General features: G+C 40.5%; 1 protein-coding gene across 1 annotated transcript; it reads right to left on the bottom strand.

Moving 5' to 3' along the window:
* Window positions 1-190: 190 nt before the first annotated feature.
* On the bottom strand, window positions 191-20827 carry LOC124132894 (V-type proton ATPase catalytic subunit A). Its single transcript, XM_046497049.2, has 15 exons — window positions 20750-20827; window positions 14767-14860; window positions 13659-13787; window positions 12301-12390; window positions 11868-11989; window positions 11166-11303; window positions 10592-10743; window positions 9899-10061; window positions 8307-8415; window positions 7146-7383; window positions 6239-6446; window positions 5921-5980; window positions 4831-4925; window positions 3948-4119; window positions 191-2711 (listed from the first exon to the last, which is right to left on the bottom strand). Exons 1-15 carry the CDS (start codon window positions 20750-20752, stop codon window positions 2619-2621), a joined length of 1866 nt encoding a protein of 621 aa, XP_046353005.1. The 5' UTR covers window positions 20753-20827; the 3' UTR covers window positions 191-2618.
* Between the last annotated feature and the right edge of the window lie 1885 nt (window positions 20828-22712).

Below are 22712 nucleotides of genomic sequence, written 5' to 3'. Positions count from 1 at the left end.
ATGCAGTTATTCCCAGACAACATCTCTCAACCATTGTGCTGCCTGGTTGAGACTCAAATATTTACCTTTAGTATGAGATAGCTGTCATATTGCTGCCTGACCCATCGCGTAAAACAACACTCCTTTTTATATTTCAAACTACACCAAGTTCAATCTCACTGATTTCATTCTCAAAACAACAGACATCATGTTAGTTTTCCAGCATATTTATTTGGTAATGGTAATATCATAGCCTGTCAACTCCGCCCTCACATGCAAACAAGAAGCATAGGTGGCACATGACTGACAGGTGGGGATGGTGGGTCACAGCCGATCCCCAAACTAGGGGAGGCAACTGTTGCAGCTAATGACCTACAGGTCATCAAAGAGATTACTGATGAAAATCTGAGAAGCCATGTTATCACTTTACAATTCCATTCCAGTGAGCAGAAAATTGACAACTATCAAGGAGGGTTACCACGTCAGGAAGACAAACCAAGGGATACTACTCATGACTAGTACTTTCACAGTCTTTCCATGCTCTGATTTGAATGAGGACAAATTTGTTCTAAAACTGATTCTGCTTAAATCACTCATGATGACACAGGATTATTTGGGGGCAGAAAACTGGAGACCATGGTGAACGGTCCTGACCCTTTCCTGTTCAGGCTCAATCCTTCTGCTAAACGTATCCACAAGCTAGCTAGCTAGCCTACACCAAAGGAAACAAATCATACAAGATTCTTCTACTTTCATATACATAGTGCATGAGTTAAAATACTGCATACAGAACAGGATTAAATCTTCTTGGAACTATACAGTGATACCCACAGAAATAAATATCCGACAGCATTTAATGGAAAAGAAATTGGTATGTGTATAAAAATGTGTGCATCAAATCAAATTATGAACGAAATGAAACGGCCATGCATTTACTTCTTCCGTATAACACTGGGTTAGACTATTGATCATAACTAGCCAATGGATGAACTTGATGTAAACTTGTCTCAACAAAGTGCTTCATGAAATAGATTACAAATGACACATGTCAAACAAATTTCAAGGTGGACTCGCATTATGACATATGTAATCAGCAAACACTCTGACAGCGTCAACACGTCCTGCCAATTCAAAAAATCCTGTGAATTCAGAAAGTCCTGTGAAAAGGTGTTCATTTTTTTATTTCGAGCATCTGTCACCTGAACTAGATATTACCTGATTTAGAAAATGAGTTGCACACATCATGCCAAATTGAAATAAGATTGAAATAGTTTTGACTTCTGTCATCAAATACCTACTCAAGACATTCTATCTTGTTACAGATCACCAGTTCATGTTAAGGGCAGATCAAAGAAATTGTAATAACATTACAAAAAAATTCATAACTAGTTCACACTTGAACATTATATCTCATTTAGAATACAAAGTTCTCTTCTTTAATAAACATTCGTCAACAAACAAACAAAATGTCCAATAATATCAATCTGAAAATTATTTTCAGAGAAACATACCATGTAAACAATGGATTCCCCTCTTAAAGAATCAATAATGGGATGGAATGGTGAGTTCACTGAACAATTCTTCTCAACAACACTCTTGTACTCTGGGGTGAAATTCTGACAAACTCCATGCTCTGTTCTAAACTGTGTGGACATACACTATCACAATACAAGACTTCACAATTTGTGTCATTCACTCAAAGAAAGAGTGGATTTCATTCAAAAGAATACAATTGTTCTTAACAGACATTTGTTTAACGAGACACTGTAACCTTTTACTATGGCTTGTTTTTCAAAATTCATCTCTTTTTAACATTTTCTATTTTGCAAATTTTCATATTAATGCTTTACCTGCAGTAACATATCACTCAACTTTTTATAAGGACATCCAGGTGAATGTGACTGACTGGTTAGATATGTTGTCATGACGACAGTAGTGCCATGGAACTGTCGCATTTAAGTGAGTGAGTGAGTGAATTTTGCTAACCGAAGTATCAGCAATATTGCAGCTATTCACAAAGGACAAATTTCAGCTTCAGAATGGGGAGAGGAAGTGAGATATGTATTCGTCCATAAAATGAAACGTCACAGCATCCTTATCAAACGTTGAGTGGTATGTTTCCACATATCCTACATCGTACTACGAGTCACAGCTGAAATGGGATATGTAATTTGCTGTAGTTTTATTTGGCGATGATGATGTTCAATTTATACATACAAAGCAGTCGTAATCTTGATTCAATCAATACATCCATATTTACAAAATACCCGCTCTATCTACAGCCATTCCGGGAATACAGTCCGTTGTATATTATGGAAACTATGTTACCAAATATTCTCAAATGTTGGATACACACATAGCTACAAAGTAAGGCCAAGTTTGATTAAAGATCGGAAATGGTTAACCAAACTCTCCGTGACTGTGCAGAGACAGGATTGAAAGATATGGAATAACCAGAACTAAATATGACTTGACAATCTGAATGGTTAAGCTGAACATTTGATTCCGTGCCTTTTGGTAAAACATTCACAAAATGACTCACTAGTGTAGTACCTACATGTTGTATTCTAACAGAGAAATATGGTCCACATTAAAAACACAGCCTTCGTATCACAATGTCGGGTGACCTTGACCTTGGTCTAGTCTTCTAGATTCCTGAATGCTGTCTGCATCTCCTCGTTGAGTTCATCAAAGTCCTGCTTGATCTTAGCCTCGCCATCTTTGACTGGGTCCTGGAAATAAGTTTGGGAAATATCAAAACGGTCACAATTGGTGTGGTTTTCGATGGCATTTTCATCACCGCAATAGCATTGGGATAGGTATCAATATAATTGCGATGTTTTTGTAACTTTACAACTTTACAACTTTTGAGTGAGTGAGTGAGCAAGTGAGTGAGTGAGTGAGTGAGTGAGTGAGTGAGTGAGTGAGTGAGTGAGTGAGTGAGTGAGTGAGTGAGTGAGTGAGTGAGTGAGTTGGGTTTAACACTGTTTTGAACATTATTCCAGTTATATCATGGGGAGTCAGCTTAATGTGGGAGGAAAGCCCGAAGTGATGCAGGTCTCTGACATTTAACACTTTGGTTAAACCCACGAGCACGGGTATGGTGCTGATAAACCTAGAAACATAATCAGGGCGAACCTTGTCTTGAACCCACAGTGATTCTGTTGTGCCATCAAACTGCTACAATTTTCAAAATAGCATTGTGATAGTATTATAATATGTAGCCCAGTACAAGATTCAGAAGATTGTGTGGTCATGCGTCTAGGAAGCAGGTGAGGTGAAATGGGGTTTAACATTAAGATTATTGCACGTTTATAGCAACATGGTGGCACTGCTTGTACTAATGATAAAGAGCTAGTCCGGACTGATGCCGATTTATAGTGCTAGCTCACTGAGATACCATGCCGCTGCTTAACATGAATACCCCACTCAGACACAGTGTACTGACTCCAAATGACCAGTCCTTGTTTTAGCCCCTACTGCCGAGCGCCAGGCAAGGCAACATCTTTTAACGTCTCTTGGTATGACACGGAGATCAAACCACCGACATTCTGAATTCCACGCTATCCACTAAACCACGAAGGGGGTCAGTTTAGGAAGTAAGGGAAGTTGACCATTTAGTTCCTTATGTCATCGATGTATTGTCACCAGGCCATGGACACCTGATCTAGCGATACATCTCCATCAAACAGTGTGTCATATGGTGGCTTGAGACCATTATAATGTGCCCTTGTTGTATCGAGATGTCAGCCCTTTCTGCAACTAGGTCTCATAAGTGTGAGTGTTGCAGCAAATTGTACAGCAATATGCTGGCATGTAATAAATTAACATTCTGTTAAATAAACTGATCTGGTGGGCTCTGAAATACATATCAAACACACGAGTATGCATTCACTGTGCAACAATCGTCACACCCTTCAGTGTAGTCTCCTTCTAACCCTGGTCGGCTGTGAGATTGTGGGACTGACCTTGAACTTCATACTGCTGAGTTTGTAGAGGATGTCGTTCATCTGGTCTCGGATGATGGCCCAGGTGATTTTGTTCTCGCTCTGTGCCGTGCTCTCCACGGCGTGCCGGGCCAGGTCGTAGAATGCGATGATGTTCTTCAACATGCCCACCGTCTTGTAGAAGGGGCAGAACCTGGGGAACAGAGCGAGTGAGTGAGTGAGTGAGTATGGGTTTATGCTGCTTTTAGCAACATTCAAGCAATATCACCCCAGGGGCCACCAGAAATGGGCAACACAGCATACCCATGTGAGGCATCGAACTCATGTCTTCAGGGTGACGAGCGAACAATTAGTTGTTGACACATAATTATACAGAAATCAAAGTGGAGAAGGAATTCTCAGGACCTGCTCAGAGGCCTTCATTCTGAAGTCTGAAGCAATTGTCAGTAAAAACTCCCAAATTATGTTATTATAGTAATAACTATAAATGTTATGGCTATACAGAGATGACTTGCATGTCACTGACAACAAGAGTGAGTGAGTGAGTTTAGCAATATTCCAGCAATATCACGGCGGGGGACTCCAGAAATGGGCTTCACTGACAACAAGAGGCTTTAATGTTAAGTTTGACATTTTTGCATTGAACTAGATTGGGTGAATTAAAGAAATAAGGATAATAATTTAAGAAAAGAAAGTCCCAATTTTGAACAAAAGAACGTTATTTTTTCCATTTTGTCTGCCAAGGGCACATAGTTTTGAATCTGATATAAATCCCTCTAAAGCAATAGAACTATTCTGCCTGAGAATTCCGGAGGACATCATTGAGGTTGACCACAAACAACTTAATGTCTGAGGCGTTTAGCCATTCTGCCCCGGAATCCCCACTGAGGATGGGGACACCCACCTGTCGTACGGAGTGTAGCCGTTCTGCTGCAGGTAATCGTCCTTGATGAGTTTGGCAACCTCAAGGAGGATCTTGTCTGGTTCTGCCAGAGAGCCCTGTGTACAAAAAGAGAGAGTGAGTGAGTGAGTGAGTTGGGTTTAACACCGCTTGTAACAGTCTTCCAGTTATATCACGGCTTATGAGCTTAATGTGGGAGGAAAGCCCGAAGTGATGCAGGTCTCAGACATTTACCACTTCAGTCAAATCCATGAGCACGGGTATGGTGCTGACAAACCTAGAAACATAATCAGGGCGAACCGGGATTCGAACCCACAATCATAGGTTTCTGGCGTGCCCAAGGAACGCAACTCTGCACAGCTAATCACAGCGCATTAGACGACTGGGCCACCCGTGCCCCCAAAAGGAGAGAGAGAAAGTGAGATCAACACTTTGAACAGTAGTTCAGTTACATCACAGTGAGTCAGCTTGTGATACAGGTCTTTCCTTGTTGGTGAAACCTATGGGCACAAGTGCTGGCAAACCTCCAAGCACAGAGTGAACAGGGATTTGAACCCATGATCAGTGTTTTCTGACAAAGCTAAGGGATGCAACTCTGCACAGCAAATTGCAACTTCTTTGAGCCACCAGTCAGCAACAGGTCAATCAGCTTGACTTCTGTGACAAGCAATGATAAAGATGCGTCTGTTCAAAAATGTTTGTTTGTTTGTTTGTTGTTTAGAGCCACACTCATCAATATTACAGGTATATGATGGCAGTCTGTATATATATTCAAATCTGGACCAGCCAACATGGCCAATCCAGTGATGGATATCATGAGCATCGATCCACGCAATTGGGATACAATGACAAGCATAACCCAAGTCAGCAAGCCTGACCATCCGATCCCGTTAGTCGCCTCTTACAACAAGCATAATGAGTTTGCATTACGGCAAGCATGGGTTGCTGAAGATCTATTCTACCCCGGATCCTCATGGATAACTTATTTATATTTATTGTTGAAGATCTATTCATGAATGTTCTGGAGAGTGGAACACTTGTCAAATGGATATTCCTTGCTGTGGAATCCTAAAGGGACAGACTGTAGATCTACCTTTCCGACCAACTGTACAATTTCTGAGACATCTTCCTCTTCTTGTAGAATCTCCTTGCACTGTAACAGAGAAGATTGATAATGTTGGTCTAGAGAAGATGGTTGATAAGTAATGGTAATATTTTTCAACATTTCTTTAATGTGTGTGCATAGATTTTAGAAGAAACTTTCAAGTTTAAAATACTTCAAAATTCACTTAACTTCACGAAAATCAAATTTTTAACAAAATCATTCCAAAACTTTTTTCCTAAATAGAAAAAAGGTTTTAAGCTAAGAATCCAAGATGAATGTTTTAGTGAGTATAATTAGCTAATTTACCTTCTTCCTGAGTGGCACAAACTCGGGGAAGTTCTTGTCATAGAACTCATCAAGAGCTCGCATGTACTTGCTGTAACTAATGAGCCAGTTGATGGAGGGGAAGTGTTTACGTTGAGCCAGCTTCTTGTCCAACCCCCAGAACACCTGCACAATACCCAGGGTCGCAGAGGTCACGGGGTCGGAGAAGTCACCACCAGGGGGAGACACGCTACAAGCAGACAGAGAGTACTGATGGTGAGGACATCATAAGCCAAGGGAGGTAATCAGGACAATTCCAAACACAGTTACCTCCCTTCTAACCCTCACAAACCAAGCTCCTTCCAAGCGTGTGACACCTTCGTTACACTCTCGGTAACATCGCTGCCACCTGTGTGGGCGCGGCCATTACAAGAATCTTGAAATTTGCCCTCCAACCCCATATGTAGTAACGTTTATACTTCTTTTTATGTCTTTGGGAATGCCATCATATTTCATTTTGAAAAGGTTTAAGACTGACCATGTTTTCCAGATGAATTTACTTTGTTGTTTTGATAATCAGATTGGTTCGAGATTGCAGACTAACGGAAAATCAACCAACTTCTCCCTTACATTCTTACTATATCAATAATACGATAGTTTTAATGAAACAAAAATTCAAATTGACAAACGAAGAAAGTAATTTAGCAGCGATAAGTGTAATTGGCGTCACGACAGTCGTCACTTGTTTGTAAACATAATGGTCATTCGGTTGCGAGTTCAACTCCAAGCATGGTTGTGGCCACCTTTTCACAGTGGGGAGTTTTGACTGGTGGCAGCGATAGTATAGAGAGCTCCGGGAACGTACTATCGCTGTGAGGAGCTTGCCTCACAAACGAGGAACTGATTATACTATTGACAACACTATCCAATATATAACAAAGATACTTACGCTCCAACAATACTGACGGAGCCCTCTCTGCTGGGGTTTCCGAGACACGTGACACGACCAGCTCTCTCGTAGAAAGAGGCCAAACGAGCGCCCAGGTAGGCTGGGTAGCCGGAGTCAGCAGGCATCTCAGCCAGACGACCAGAGATTTCTCTCAAAGCCTCGGCCCATCTGGACGTGGAATCAGCCATCATGGACACGTTGTAACCCATGTCACGGAAATACTCGGATAGGGTGATACCTGGCGACAAAGATTACAGTGGTTGTTGACAGATTGTGCAATAGTCAGTGATAAGGGTTTTGGAATAGCCTAAACCACTAGACTACCCCACACACTTGTGTGTTGCAAAAGATTTGCTTGTGACAGAGTTAAGTTTAACAGTATGTCAGTTATATCATGTTTGTTTGTTTGTTGTTTAAGGCCGCACTCAGCAATATTCCAGCTACATGATGAATGTCTGTAAATAATTGAGTCTTGACCAGACAATCCAGTGATTGACATCATGTGCATCAATCTACGCAATTGGGATACGATGCATCCACCAAGTCAGACCTCCCGATCCCGTGAGTCAGCTCTTGCGGCAAGCATGGGTTGCTAAAGACCAATTCTAACCTAGATCTCCATGGGTTGGGTAATAGTGCATCAACAGTGACCAACAACACCCCAGGGTCACACTGTGCATGACAGAGCTTTTCCCCAGGGATGAAGGAGTGCACCCTGGGGATGGGAGAATGTATCCTACGGGTGAGAGAGTGTACCCTAGAGGTGTACCCTGGGGGTGAGAGATTGTACCCTGGGGATGAGAGGGTTTCCCCCTGGGTGAGAGAGTGTACCCTAGGGGTGAGAGTGTGTACCCTGGGGGTGAGAGAGTGTCTCCCCCGGGGTGAGAGAGTGTTTCCCCTGGGGTGAGAGATTGTTTCCCCCAGGGTGAGAGAGTGTTTCCCCCGGGGTGAGAGAGAGTTTCCCCCTGGGTGAATGAGTGTCTCCCCTGGGGTGAGAGTGTTTCCCCTGGGGTGAGAGAGTGTTTCCCCTGGGGTGAGAGAGAGTTTCCCACTGGGTGAGAGAGTATCTCCCCCGGGGTGAGAGAGTGTTTCCCCTGGGGTGAGAGATTGTTTCCCCCAGGGTGAGAGAGTGTATCCTAGGGGTGAGAGAGCTGCACCCACCTGTGTAGATGGAGGCCTCTCTGGCAGCTACCGGCATGTTGGAGGTGTTGGCCACCAAGGCTGTCCTCTTCATGATGCTCTCCGGCTTGCCCTCCACCTCCATAGTCAACTGAAACCACGTCACACCCATCACCTCACTGCACACAACATGAACAACCCTCCATCTCACTTCAAACATATAACCGTACTTTCATGAGTATAGTGCACACCCAAGTATAATGCGCACCCCCTCTAGCGGATTCAGTATTTTGGAAAACATTTTTTTAATATTATGCCGGGTAAAAAATTACACTGCACCCCTTCAGTGAACTAGAAAGTGTTTTTACTCGTAAAAACATATGTCTCCCCCCACTCCCCATTCATTTGTTTACTTCACGTTAACCCAATCTCTTCATACCCACCCTCCATTACTAAATAACAGATACAAAATGGAACTCCTAGAAATTTCAAACAACTAATTGGCACCACTTCAGCGTCTAATCAACACCACTAATCCCTCAATCATTTACCCACCTGACAGTGTAGTCATCTAAGTAGCACAGTTTTCTTGTTACTGAAGTATTTGTAGAAAATCCACTTAAAGTTCTAATAGAGTTTGGACACAAATATATTAATATCCCCAACATATCAGAAATGATGTAGCAATGTTATATGGCACAAAGGAAAGTCTCTGTGATGTAATTGCCCGTGTATCTGACTCTGCAGGTCTTCTACACAATGACAAATGTGATGTCATGGAAACTGTAATAGCAAAAGGCACCACTTCAGTGCTGGGTTAATGTGTATACAAAGTTTCGCGAAAAAATATTAAACGGTTTCCGAGTTATGGTCCGGAAACCAAGCTTACCCCCATTCAGAGTCTATGTTCAAGTTATCTCCATGGAAACGAGAAAAAATAAAAATGTCAAAAATCTCTAAATAGCAAAAGGCACCACTTTAGTGCTGGGTTAATGTGTATATAAAGTTTCGCGAAAAAATATTAAACGGTTTCTGAGTTATGGTCAGGAAACAAAGCTTACCCCCATTCAGAGTCTATGTTCAAGTTATCTCCATGGAAACGAGAAAAAATAAAAATGTCAAAAATCTCTAAATAGCAAAAGGCACCACTTCAGTGCTGGGTTAATGTGTATACAAAGTTTCGCGAAAAAATATTAAACGGTTTCTGAGTTATGGTCCGGAAACGGTGGGAACGCCGACGCCGATGCCGACGGGAACCGTGCCAAAAACAATATGTCTCCCTCCATTCTGGGGGAGACATAATTCCAGTAAACGATGATATTACCCACTTTCTATTCCAATACCCACATGATATGTCGGGCAGCATTGCTCACACTTAAAGGGGGCCCTGGATCCATTGAGGTTTTCTCCTATAGTGTTTGAAACTTTTAACATAAGGCTTGTGACAAGACCCATTCACTTTCATGTCGGATTTTGAACAGTGTTATCAGCTGCAACTCATCAAGGTATTACAGCAGCCATTGTAGCCTCATGACCTTGCCTCTTACAATGACCTCACAACCTGGATACTGACCTTGACCTTTGACCTTCAAGCACAGAAATAACAAAATTTATACATCTTAACAGATCATTACCTGTGGGAAGTCTCTGAGTACTTCTGACATCTCGTTTCCTCTCTCCCCGCAGCCGACGTAGACGATGACGTCACTGTTGGAGTACTTGGACAGGGACTGGGAGATGACGGTCTTGCCACACCCAAAGGCCCCTGGGATAGCAGTGGTTCCTCCCTGCACACATCTGGGGAACACACAAACACAGATCACTCACGTGTCATATGTATTACATGCATAGAAAACAGGAACTCTTCCAGAGTCTCAGACTTCAGCCACTTGCCAGCACCCGAGTCCAATAAAACTTAATCTGATTTCATAATCTCTGCTAATAATACTCCATATATTAACACCAAAATCTACTGAAACTATAAAATATGAGAAAACTATGAGACTCAAATGTTTGTGGCACAGACTGAGTTCTTTTTGCTGGGGACTTATTCTTCTTATTAGCAGTGGGGCGGTCGGGTAGTTAAAGCGTTCGCTCATCACGATGAAGACCTGTGTTCGATTCTCGACATGGGTACAAAGTGTGAAGCCCATTTCTGGTGTTCCCCGCCGTGATATTGCTGGGATATTGCTGGAATATTGCTATAAGCGGCATAAACCCATACTCACTCACTCACTCAATCCCTCTTATTAGCAGTTGGATGTGCATGAATGTGAACAGCACCCTATCTTATGCTGAAATATGGGAGTAGTCATGATGTGACTTACGGGAAGAGTGAGTCAAGTACTCTCTGTCCAGTCAGCAGAGGGTAGTTAGCGGCCAACTTGTCAGCGGAGGGTCGCATCTGACGCACGGGCCACACCTGCAACATGGTGTGCTTGGTGCGCTCTCCGTCAAACTCGGTCTCCAGAATCACTTCCTGCAAGTGGGCGATCAGACAGTTATCATTCAGTAGTCTTGAGAAAATTTCATGGAGAGATTTGGGGAAAAAGTTATTATCATCATCACAAAGATCAGTTGAGAAATATTGGGAAATTTTAATTACTATTAATATCAGTGTTTTGATAAAGATTTTAGGTGAAAATATCAGTGGAATATAGTCTTATCATTTTTAAAAGGTCAGCTGTTTTGAGAGTCAGAAATATTGCGCTTTTTTAATTGTTATTATCTCGAGGAACATTTCACATACACCATTTCAGGGATACAACTTAACATGAGAGGAGTGAGGTTAAACATGGATATGCTCTATCCACATGACAACGGATTGCTAAGTTGACGCCAGCAAGTTTAAGGCACTGCCCAAGTATAGGGAGCAGCGAACATGGAAACAAATCAACTCACGTTGACATCGTATGATCCGGGCTCGGCGATGAATGTGACGGTTCCTCTTGCCTTCGGAGGAACCATGATCTTGTGCTTGATGAGGATGTTTTCATACACGACGCCGTAGATGTCGCCACCGGTCACGTGGCTCCCGATCTGATGAAGAACGAAATACGTATGAAATTGTTTCAGGAGCAGGGTTTATGAACCATATAACATCAATCAAACATCAGTTAAACAAAAAATAATTAAAAGCTGTATAAAACTGTTGTGAAAGCATCGGCTAACTTGAACAAATTAAGAACAGATTTGAGACTTATATCACAAATAGGCATATAATCATATTCCAGAAAAAGTAATGTTTCATTTCCAATTAAACCCAAAATTTCTTAAAATTACTAAACTTAAAAAATTACTAAAGCATAAAACAGGATTAATGATTATGTTTAATTGAACACTGATAGAAACGTGTAAGCAAGGGGAGATAATCTTCAACTGAGTAACATGGTTACCTCGCTTGATATACGTCACAATAATATCCCCTGTACTTTTGGAAGTCAAAGAAATGTATTTCTAGGCCAAATTTTAGTTCTAGTTTTAGTATCACATGACAACAAGAATATCATCAAAAGGCCTACATCATAGGTTCAAGATCTCCAAGACAAGGGAGATAATCTTTAAGCAAAAAATGAATAAGAGTAAAAAGAAAAGTATGATCACCTTGATGTTGAGGGGCTCAAAGTCCCACTTCTTGGAGCGGTCGAGGGCTGGCGTGTTGATTCCCTTGGGGATGTAGATACTCTGTGTCAGCTCTGAGATGTCCTCCAACGGACGCTGGATACCTGCACATAGTGGGTGAGTGAGGTTATACGTTACTTTCAGTAATATTCCAGCAATATCACATCAGAGTTTAACACCACTTTGAGTGAGTGAATCAGTGAATGGGAGAAAGTTATTTCATGCCAGTCACATTATTCCAGGAATTTTTCATCACGGAAAGGGTCTTCACAAATTAAACCAATACGGGGAGTCTGTCATACAGACCGCCGTCATATAACTGGAATATTGCTGAATGTGGTGTTAAACAACAAACAACAAAACAAACAAAACTACGTCAAAATTGATGAAAGAGATACATTGACTCCGAACTTACCATCAAAGATGCTACCCATAATTCCTGGCCCCAGCTCGACAGAGAGAGGTTTTCCTGTTCTCAGTACGGGATCGCCCACAGTCACACCAGCTGAGGGAGTCAAGGAGGAAACAAGCAGATGCTGGCATGAAGGACTACCTCGCAGGTGCCCTTCATTGTCAGTACATCACAGGTTGTGTACACACTACATTCCTACATCGTGAATACATACAGACTGCTTGCAGTGCTGGCATGAAGGACTACCTGGCAGGTGCCCTTCATTGTCAGTACATCACAGGTTGTGTACACACTACATTCCTACATCGTGAATACATACAGACTGCTTGCAGTGCTGGCATGAAGGACTACCTCGCAGGTGCCCTTCATTGTCAGTACATCACAGGTTGTGTACACACTACATTCCTACATCGTGAATACATACAGACTGCTTGCAGTGCTGGCATGAAGGACTACCTCGCAGGTGCCCTTCTTTGTCAGTACTTCACAGGTTGTGTACACACTACATTCCTACATCGTGAATACATACAGACTGCTTGCAGTGCTGGCCTCAAAGTTACAACTTATGAGGTCGCCACGGCGATTGAAATTTTTACTTGGCGACCAATATTATTTAAGCACTTGCCACGTGGCTACTTTATAAAATCAAGCAGGTGACCTGATATTACTAATTGCATAGTACAGAAATACAATATGTTATCAAGTACTGATTGACTGAACTGAAGTTTCCTTTAAAAATTCTAAAATTCACAATGGAATGCTAAGGGAAATATTAATTGATAATCTTGTCAAGTATTTACAATGTCATTAACAACAAAGCCCGGTGATGCAAGTTGATTTTTATAACCAACAGTTCCAGACAGCCCTGCTCAAGTTGGGCCAGCAAGTACTCAGGACAATAAGCACCCAGATTACATTAAAAGTCTCACACAGCAGTATCAAGTAATGGTGGAGCTGGCACTGATTTCAGTATTGTTCATTTGACTTAGGCCTCATTTCATTAGTTAGGTGAACATAGACACATGTCATTACAACACCTTAAGCCTGCCTGTATTTCACTTTAGTTCGCAGGTTCTTTTTTCTCAGTGCCTTGCGTCGGTGATCATGGTGATTGTAATGAAAAGTTATTTTCTTTAACACTAACAGAGGCAAAAAAAAAATTTCAATTTCTCTATTTTTCACTGTCATTTTTTTAAAATGTGATAACAATAAAAAACAAATTGATTGCATTTACATGAGAATAAACACAGACACTGCTTGGAGCACCCATGAAGCTATGACTAGTATTCATTGTGGTCACTTCTCGCCCATTGGTTAGTGCACTCCCCCCCCCTGCTCCACATAACTGGGTGGAAGGATACAGGTGTCTTCGTAGACCTGGATGGTGGCCATGTCCCCCTCCAGCCTGATGATCTCCCCCACCAGCTCCGCGTGACCCACACGCACCAGCTCGTACATAGCCGCGCCCGACATCTGCTGGGCCGTCACCACTGAAACACAGGTTACCATGGTTACCAACAAACTCCCAACACTTCAGATTCAAAATCACATAGTGCTCGAAATCAAGCTGGAAAGTCATGGAGTCCTTGTCATAGGAGGTCCTTGAATCAAATATTTATTCAAATAAACAGGAGACGACAGCAAGGACCTCTAGATACCATAATTCCAAATTTCCATGCACATCAAATAATGGGTGTATTACTTAATGATGGCTATTTCATGTCATCAATAACAAAGTTGATCCATTTCAGGACTCGAAAAAATTCTTAAACCCAACTTGTCCTGCAGGGCAAGCAGATAATATTTTGTACTCGTCCTGTAATATTTTCACTTCCCCTGTCAAATTTCTTTAAGGTTTATATTCCCAGTCATTATTTTCAGCAGACAGTGCAAACAGAAGTCCCCGTCACCTACGTTCATCTCAACCCATTCAAACCCGCTCAACCAAGCCTCATGCACAGTTCGTTTTCTTTTTTCAGTCATACTGTTTGGGGGAAATTTTCCTTTTTTCGGCCTGTTTGTTAATTCAATTAAGTTTTTTGTTGTTAACCCACCATCCCCGATCAAAAACTTCTGTATGTCAGCCATTTCCCTCACAAAACGAATCATCAGCTGTTCACTATCGCTTTGAGCATAAGTAACACGACACTTCGAACAAAAATAATCTTTTAAATTATCTCCCTTTAAAACTTAGTTTCGAAACCTGCTGCCCAAGCGCACTTCCTATTTATTTTTGAACGATATGAGCGACATGTATTTCATGTTATTATTTAGATCGTGCAAAGGATGAAAACGTATTTTATGTTCGAAATTATCCTGAATATTTTATTGAAAACATTAAGAGATGAATTGATAGATTGAAATATGTGTACTCGACCAGTAGGACGAGAGTTTCTTCAATTCTTGTTGCCACTCATCAATACGACAGACGAGCAGATTGTTTCAGCCCTTTGTTTCCCCTGCACTTACCAGGGCCGGATACTGCGTACACATATCCAAACATGGACTCCTTCTCAAAGTCCGCAATCTTCGGCATGCGCCGTGCTCTATCCATTCCTCCTGCCTGCAAATACACGATAACCAGCATTTTATCACCACATAAAACAGTAGGAAAAATAGGTAAGAATATTGGTCCCCAGGGACCTATGCTTGTCTAAGAGGGCACTAAACATGCTAAATGGATTGGATGGTCAGGCACAGTGACTTGGCTGATTGCATGTCATCATACCCTCTTTGCTCATTAAGTCAGTCACTGGATTGTCTGGTCCTGACTTAATTATTTACAGACTGTGATAAAAAACAACAACACACTATGAGCTATGATGTCAATGAAACACTTGGAAGTGAAGTGAGTCACGTCACCAGCTGTAGACATCAAGGTCACAGTCGTAAACCTGTGACTACCTTTGAATGCCAGTTGTAGATGGTTACTGGTACATGTACATCAGGCCATTCTTGACGTTACATGCCCTAAGTTTTCTAAAATCACAGAGCATCTTACAGAGCATAATATTGGAGTATCTTTTGATAAAAAAGTCCATAAAAGTTTTAAAATTCTGAGGTGAGATTCTATTCATCATCCGAAAACATTCATTCAACTTTTTCAGTTTATAAACAGTAATAACCAGTGTCTGGAGAGTAAAAAGTACAGCTAACCAGTAGAGAGATTAGTGATGTCATTTAATTGTGACATCACGATGGTCTGCAAAGGATAGTGATGCAATTTCATTGTGATGACATGTCTAGGAGTTACTGAATGCGTTGAAAAATTCATGTCAACATAGATTTTTACATCTAAATAAGGTCAGGTCTTGTCACAAAAATGTCAATTGTTTGCAAAGCAAGTAATACTGTTGTCTTGTTTAATGGACATGTTGCATGTCAAACAACAATACCATCACGACCTAGCTGGAGTGGAATTTTCACTGATAAAGCATCAATAGGGTTTCAAATTCCTTGTATTTGAGTGAGTGAGTGTGATTGTACGCTACTTTTAGAAATATTACAGCAATATCCCCGTGGGTACACTGTAATGGGACTTTTGTACACACATTGTACCCATGTGGGGAATCGAACCCGGGCCTCCAATGTGACGAGCGAACGCTTTAACCACTAGACTGCCCCACCGCCCCTTTGTATTAGAACGCCAATGGCAAAGACATAGTTAAATTAAGTTCCTGATGACTCAAAGGCACACTTACCAGGCTTACAAATCATATTGTTTGTTTAAATACTCTGTTCACTGTTGTTCTCATATATATTATACACAATCAGCAAGAGATATTCTTTAGCAAAATGATGTGAACAAACACTGACACAATTTCTCTGAGATTAAATTTGGCTTCCATTTGCCTCATGTCCTGGTGATTTATCAGCAAATAAAGAAGTTGTTGCACACATTACAAAATGTCATTCTACCTAGATGATCAAAAAAAAAATAATCAAACATACACAGAGAAGGGGTGAAATTTTGACTAGCCAGACAGCCATCTACTTTACGTTTCAGCAAGCCCTTTGTCATTTTAACTGGCCATGGGCCAATGGGCCAGCAGTTAAATCGACTCCTGCTTGAACTTTAGCTCATATAATTCTGTCACAATACAATCTTTCAAGGACTTTCTGCAGCCAGTCTGCGGATTCATTATTCCAGCATGAATGTTAATGAGATACAATGTATATGGGAAGAATGGGCAATCTGTTTGCTACTAAAATGGGGGCTGTATCTAGGACATCTCCAGTTTATAGCTGAACAAATGTTGCTGTAACAGTAATGTGTTTATTCAACATGTCGGGAAGTGTTCATGTACACAGACTGTGAGTTGTAGCAGGTTATACAACTGAAAGGTTGTCGGACTGGTTGCCTGCGAGGGGATGACTAGGCGCGTTGTGTTTACAGCATATCACCCCACGGGAATGGAGTAGACACACCAAGAATCATCATCAGGGCAAATTTTGGATCTGAACTGGAACTAACGTCATCGGATTCTGGCACATCAAAGGGATACAACTCTGCCTAGCGAATTATGCTCCATACCAGAAGCATGAGTATTAATAGCTGTAAACCAAACACACCCTGGTTGCACAAATGTATAAAAAATAACGACCTTGGGTTTAAATTTAAATTTTATTTGACAAAGTTGTAAAGAATATCAAATCTCCTTAATATTTGTAGAAACGCCACAAGCCTGACTAAAATTCCAATTCATCCTGTCGCAATCTCATTAAAATCAGATCTTAGTTCTTGCTATCGCTAAACAAAGATCTGAGGGTATCCCATTGTGGGTCACGTCAGAACAACCTTTCATCCAACCAATCAGAGCGTCGCTTACCAGATCCTGAAAGTGACAGTCTGAATGTGTTTTCTAATCAGGCAACCACGATATATTTAACAAGGGGTATTCCGAACGACAGTTACAGGTTTTATTATTATATCCATACAATCTAGGCCATCTATAAGCCATTTCAGCATGTTCATCTTATCAGTTTTAAATTTTTTAATCGAGAATACGTCAAAATATGTTTCGAAGCGTAATCACCAGTTTGAAACTAGTGTTCGAAAAACTCGAGAAAGCTGCCATCTGATTGGCCAATGTCGATTTCTTGACAGTCATTTCAACGGTTGGTCAAAATTCGCGAAAGGTTGTTCAAATGTGACCCGTAATGGGATATCCTCAGATCTTTGTTTAGCAGTAGTGAAAACTGAGATCTGATTTTAATGAGATTGATTCTGTCACAAAGAGATTTTCTCCCATACCGACTATTTTCCAGGGAACACTCTGTAATAGAACGGGGACAGTGACCTATGTTTGTATCCCTCAAATCCCAGCCAGATAACCATGTCTCTATCAATGTTTATTTTTCAACTACAACATCTACAGTATCTACACTCGTGAGAGTTTTCTTGTCAAAGTCACCTTCTGGAGTTGAAGACTAGTGATCTCCTGCGCTGCTAGGCAGATAAAGTATGTATTTACATAGAGCTGGCTAAGTACATCCAGACATGGTTGGCCAGTAGCGTGCTGTGCTTAAACCACGGCCTGTGAGTCCAGCTTACACTGTCCTTCTTAAGGAGTACATATATATTTGAGCAAAATTCCTTGCAGGATTCAGCTTAAACACACATATTTCCTGTTTGATGAAGATGCACTTTGCTTGAAAAACAGTTGAACAGTCTTTGATATCATCTTTTGACTTAACCATAACAGTTAGGATTCTTACCTCAATTATTTTGTACTTGGAGTGAATATTTTGAAATAATATTCATCAGTTCTTTTATTTTCTGTATTAGATGAAATGACGTTTTTTTAATCCACTCTCCTTCAGTATGAATTTTTTCAACATTTTATATAATTGTTCAATTGTCCGCTAATGTTTGAATAAGTTTTAATAAAATTAACAGTGACAGATAGGGACACCAAGAATGTTTCACACATTGTCATTGTCTAGTGGGGATTAAAACCTGGGTATTCAGTATGACAAACACTAAAACCACTCGGCTACCCAACCCTACCCTTAAAATGAAGAGAAAGAAATTCAAAGAAATAGCATTTAGAACTTTGTTGCCATTATGAATTTGAAAATGTCGACTTATCAATATCATGTACAGGGAAAACAACGTAGTTAACAACATTTTGTTGATAGATGAAGTACCAAGTTAAACAAGCGACTTGCATCAAGTCTACGTTACTAGCTTTAACAAGTATCGGAAGCAAGGCGCTCCATACTTTGGGGGTTGCAGATTCGACTATCCAGACCAAAAGCCATAATCAGAAAATGAAATACATTATATGAAAACATATTTCTTGTGAAATCCCAGTGAGTAGATGTCATTGATACGCGATATTTCACTTGAGCTTCTAGAGAATTTTTCACTTTTCCAAAGATATAGGCAAACATTTACTTGTCCAATTAAGGGGCTGCTGGGAGGGTCACGTCTAACATTTCCGCATCCCTGGTTACATCACGTAAATGATTAAATGAGCTGTACCAAATGTAACTTATTGAGTGAGTAGTATTTCACAAACAGTGACAGCCTGTATTTACTGACTGCGGCTTAAAAATCCCACATGACAATGGCTACAGTATTCACACATTGTATCCAGGGATTATGGTTGGTGTGTGAACCCTTACAGACCAGCTCTTTGTACAACTTGTTCCTATAGAACATGTAGAAAGAATAGCATGTTCCTATAGAACATGTAGACAGAATAGCATGTTCAGCTTTAGGGGCAGGCTCAAACTCTTGCTGAGTTAGAAATCAAGAAGTCATTTCTATGGGACCCCCATTTGTAGGTTTGGACCAACATTTTTTAACCTGAATTACAGTTAGACATAAGGGATTTATCTAGGATTTCAACGAAGTGCCATTGGCTGACAAACTGAGGAAAAACACCTCCTCAAATTCAGGGGTATTTTAACCATGTTAATATTTCATTCAAATGTAACACTACACATTAAATCCTCTTCATGTTTATTGGTCGTATCAGTGAAATACAAGTCACCTCTGCAGATAACATGACTCTTTTTATTTAAATTCTATATAAAAGATTTAATTCCAAATTGGGAATTTTTACAGACATTAGCTTCAGACATTGGGCCAAATACTAGCCTCTGATCAGGTCTGGTCGTCCTGAGCCATGACTGTGGAATATATATAACACTAAAAGCCCAGGGAAGTCTAGATCAAACTGAACCAAGCTTCATTTGATAAAAAAAAAAAAATTATTTCAAAGAAATGTTTTCATTGACTAAGTGTTTGTCTACAGGTCTGGACAAATCCCTACATATACCTCAATAAGGGCTAGGGAGGGGCGTAGGTATGTACCGAGTCCTCAAGGATGTGAGCAGCTGTTTGAATGCACCTATGTCACCTTCAGTAAGACAGGATCCAGGACACAGATCTCCTGTCACTCAACATCAATGATCATCAAATAACTTAATCCAAGCCATCTGAGCTTCTATATTTAATCTGGTATTTCAGTGTTTTTGTTTCATTTGTTTCAATATATCTGTTATAAATAGTTACATACCGAGCCCATAAATCTCTATCATTTGGATGAGTTTGTGTTGTTTCCTGAGGTTTCCAGATTAACAAGGTTTTGTTGAATGACTTTCTATAGTTTCCTTTATGGCAACATGTGGATAATATTAATACACATTAATATATTCTGTAATTATTTTGTTTAATAATATAACTAGTTGAATTATATATATTAACATGACAGAGCATGTCCACATTGCATGAGTGTAAATTAACAAGAACTTCTCAATCATCAATCATGATGTGTATTAAACTATGGAATCAAATAATGTTTATAATACTCAAAATATGAAACATCTTTAACTATATAAACAATAGTGAAAATGGTGGGCAATGTTAATATCTTAAACAAACAACCTTAATGAGAAAATTCAACCTCATTCAAATTTGAAATGAACTCTACCATTTTTCATTTGTGAACATATTAAATACTTCATTAAATTAATTTTCAAAAACATCCATTCTAATTTGTAAGTATGACCTTCACAAAAGTCCTCATCCTCAATAGCTTGTCATTGCAATGTGACCGTCAGCCCACGAATACGTATTTATTTGCCCTGCATATGTCGTTGAGCTGAATATTTTAAAGCTGGTAACAGCTGCGGCGTGGATAAACGGCTCGACTTTAAGCTTAAACTTCCTAAAACCATCACTGACGTGGTATAATTAATGATCGCTTTAGAATAATCCAATCAACGGTCAATCAATCAATCAATATCAGAAATAGGAGGAAGTCTGATTTCGGCGATGCGGTGTGAAGTATTCCCTAGATTTTCTCTCAAATGCGATTATGTTAAAGTATTTGACATGAAAAGCAAACAGGACACTATGATAAGAAATGCGGCAATATTTCAACGATTTAAAGCAGTAGATTCACAAAATAAAACCGGCACTCGTGATAATCCAACTCACCATGTTGATGTTCCTAAATCATGTGATCTTGCACCTCGTAATATTCCGGGAAATGACGCGAGAGAGGCTCGATTTGACATATTATATATGCCGTACAACATATTACATGTGTCAATAGCACATACGGTATTCTGTTTGACGTTGATACGCTCTTTTAACTTAGAATAACAATGTTTCCCGTGGTATTCACTTAAGATACATACTGGGGTTTATTCGGTGTAGAACTAGGTTACCTGCAGATTCGAAGTGACTAAATCGAATTTGGAACAGAACGCGAACTCTTTAGGGAATATAATGAGTGATGCTGCATGTGTCGAGTTCAGTGTTTTGAGTAGGTTGTCGTTTTAAATTTCCGATAATAGCTCTTAAACATATCATGTCACTGTATACACTGAAATATTGTATGACAGCCAAGTATGTACAACATATGCCTCGTTAGCAAACATTAAACAAACATGAAGCAAACGTAGTTAGGTTTACTTCCAAAACACATATCTCGTCATAGACGTTAAAAGATGGTGTTTGTTGTTACCCTGCCTGGTGCTCGGCATTAAGGGGCTAAAACAAAGCCTTGTTGGCTTGGAGTCAGTATACTGTGTCTAGGTGTGGTATCCGTGTTAAACTGAAGCATGGTATCTAGGTGGGCTATGTAAGTGCAATAATCTTGAACTCGACGTTAAACACATATAATTCCACAGGTCTGCACGTTTTCCATCGACAAAATCAAGCTGTCAAGGGTTTACAGTTCAAGTAATAAAATAAATAAACAAACCTTTTATCGTCATAAATGTTCTATGAAAACGAACAGCATCTATCACAGGATGAAAATGGTGGTGTGTTTGCAAACTTAAGGGACCTTTTTTTCACCCGACAATGAATTGAACTGCTCCCTTTAACTGTGGTTCTTGTGTAAAGATGAGGCGAACAGATGAAGGAGGTCATTTCAGATTGTTTGGTAAAATGACAAAAAGACTAAATTCAAGGTGTGAAACCTCAAGCGCGTGGGGATTATTTTAATCAATGATATATATACCGTATACTCCGTTCACAGAGGACTGGCTCCGTGACTCGTGGTTAGAGCATCTGCCTCGAGGACGGAAGGTTAGTGGTTCGATCCCCGGCCGCGGCTTGGAATATTGCCGAGTGCTGTGTAAAACAACAAACAAACAAATCATGCCGAAAGACGTATTTATTATTACCCTGCCTGCATGGCTCTCATGCTGTATTAGGAGAGACGTTGACTGGTCGCCTCGGCCAAGTTTAGCACTGCGTCTGAGTGGGGTATGGTGTCTCAGTGGGCTAGAACTAGAAAACTGGCATATTCTGGACTAGTACAAGCAGACACACACACACACACACACACACACACACACACACACACACACACACACGCGCGCGCGCGTGTTTTCGTATATACATAAATGCAATAATCTTGAACGCCACGTTAAACCCCATTTCACATCGTATGTTGATAAAAAAAAGCCCGAATCTTCGCTCATAGACATCTGATGCTTACTAACTCCATTTGAAGTGAAATGTTCAGTCCATTGTGTGTTCGGACTCAAACGACAACAGACTCGGAATCCCGGCGTCACACACTGTGCCAACATAACCAGCTGTTGGACATCACAGACACTCAATGGTTAATGGAGTTCGACTTGACTCGGTTCAGTTGACGGACAGGTAGCTGTTGGACATCACAGACACCCAATGGTTAATGGAGTTCGACTTGACTCGGTTCAGTTGACGGACGGTAGTGCCAGGATCCGCTGATGGAGGTTTGAATCCCAGAATAACCTGATTATGAAACTTGGTCTGTCAGCACCAGTCTGATAGTTTCTGTAAATTAGTAACATACGACCTGTGACACTTTGCGCTGTCCTTCCACATTAGCTGACACGACCTGGTATCACGAACATATTGTTCAAATTGGCCTACATTAATTAACTTTTCATTCAGTAAG

Source organism: Haliotis rufescens, unplaced genomic scaffold (assembly GCF_023055435.1).
Source record: "Haliotis rufescens isolate VD_foot unplaced genomic scaffold, xgHalRufe1.0.p SCAF_18, whole genome shotgun sequence".
NCBI lineage: Eukaryota > Metazoa > Mollusca > Gastropoda > Lepetellida > Haliotidae > Haliotis > Haliotis rufescens.
Note: the sequence above shows the minus strand (reverse complement) of the source record. Positions and strands in the feature narration are given on the sequence as shown.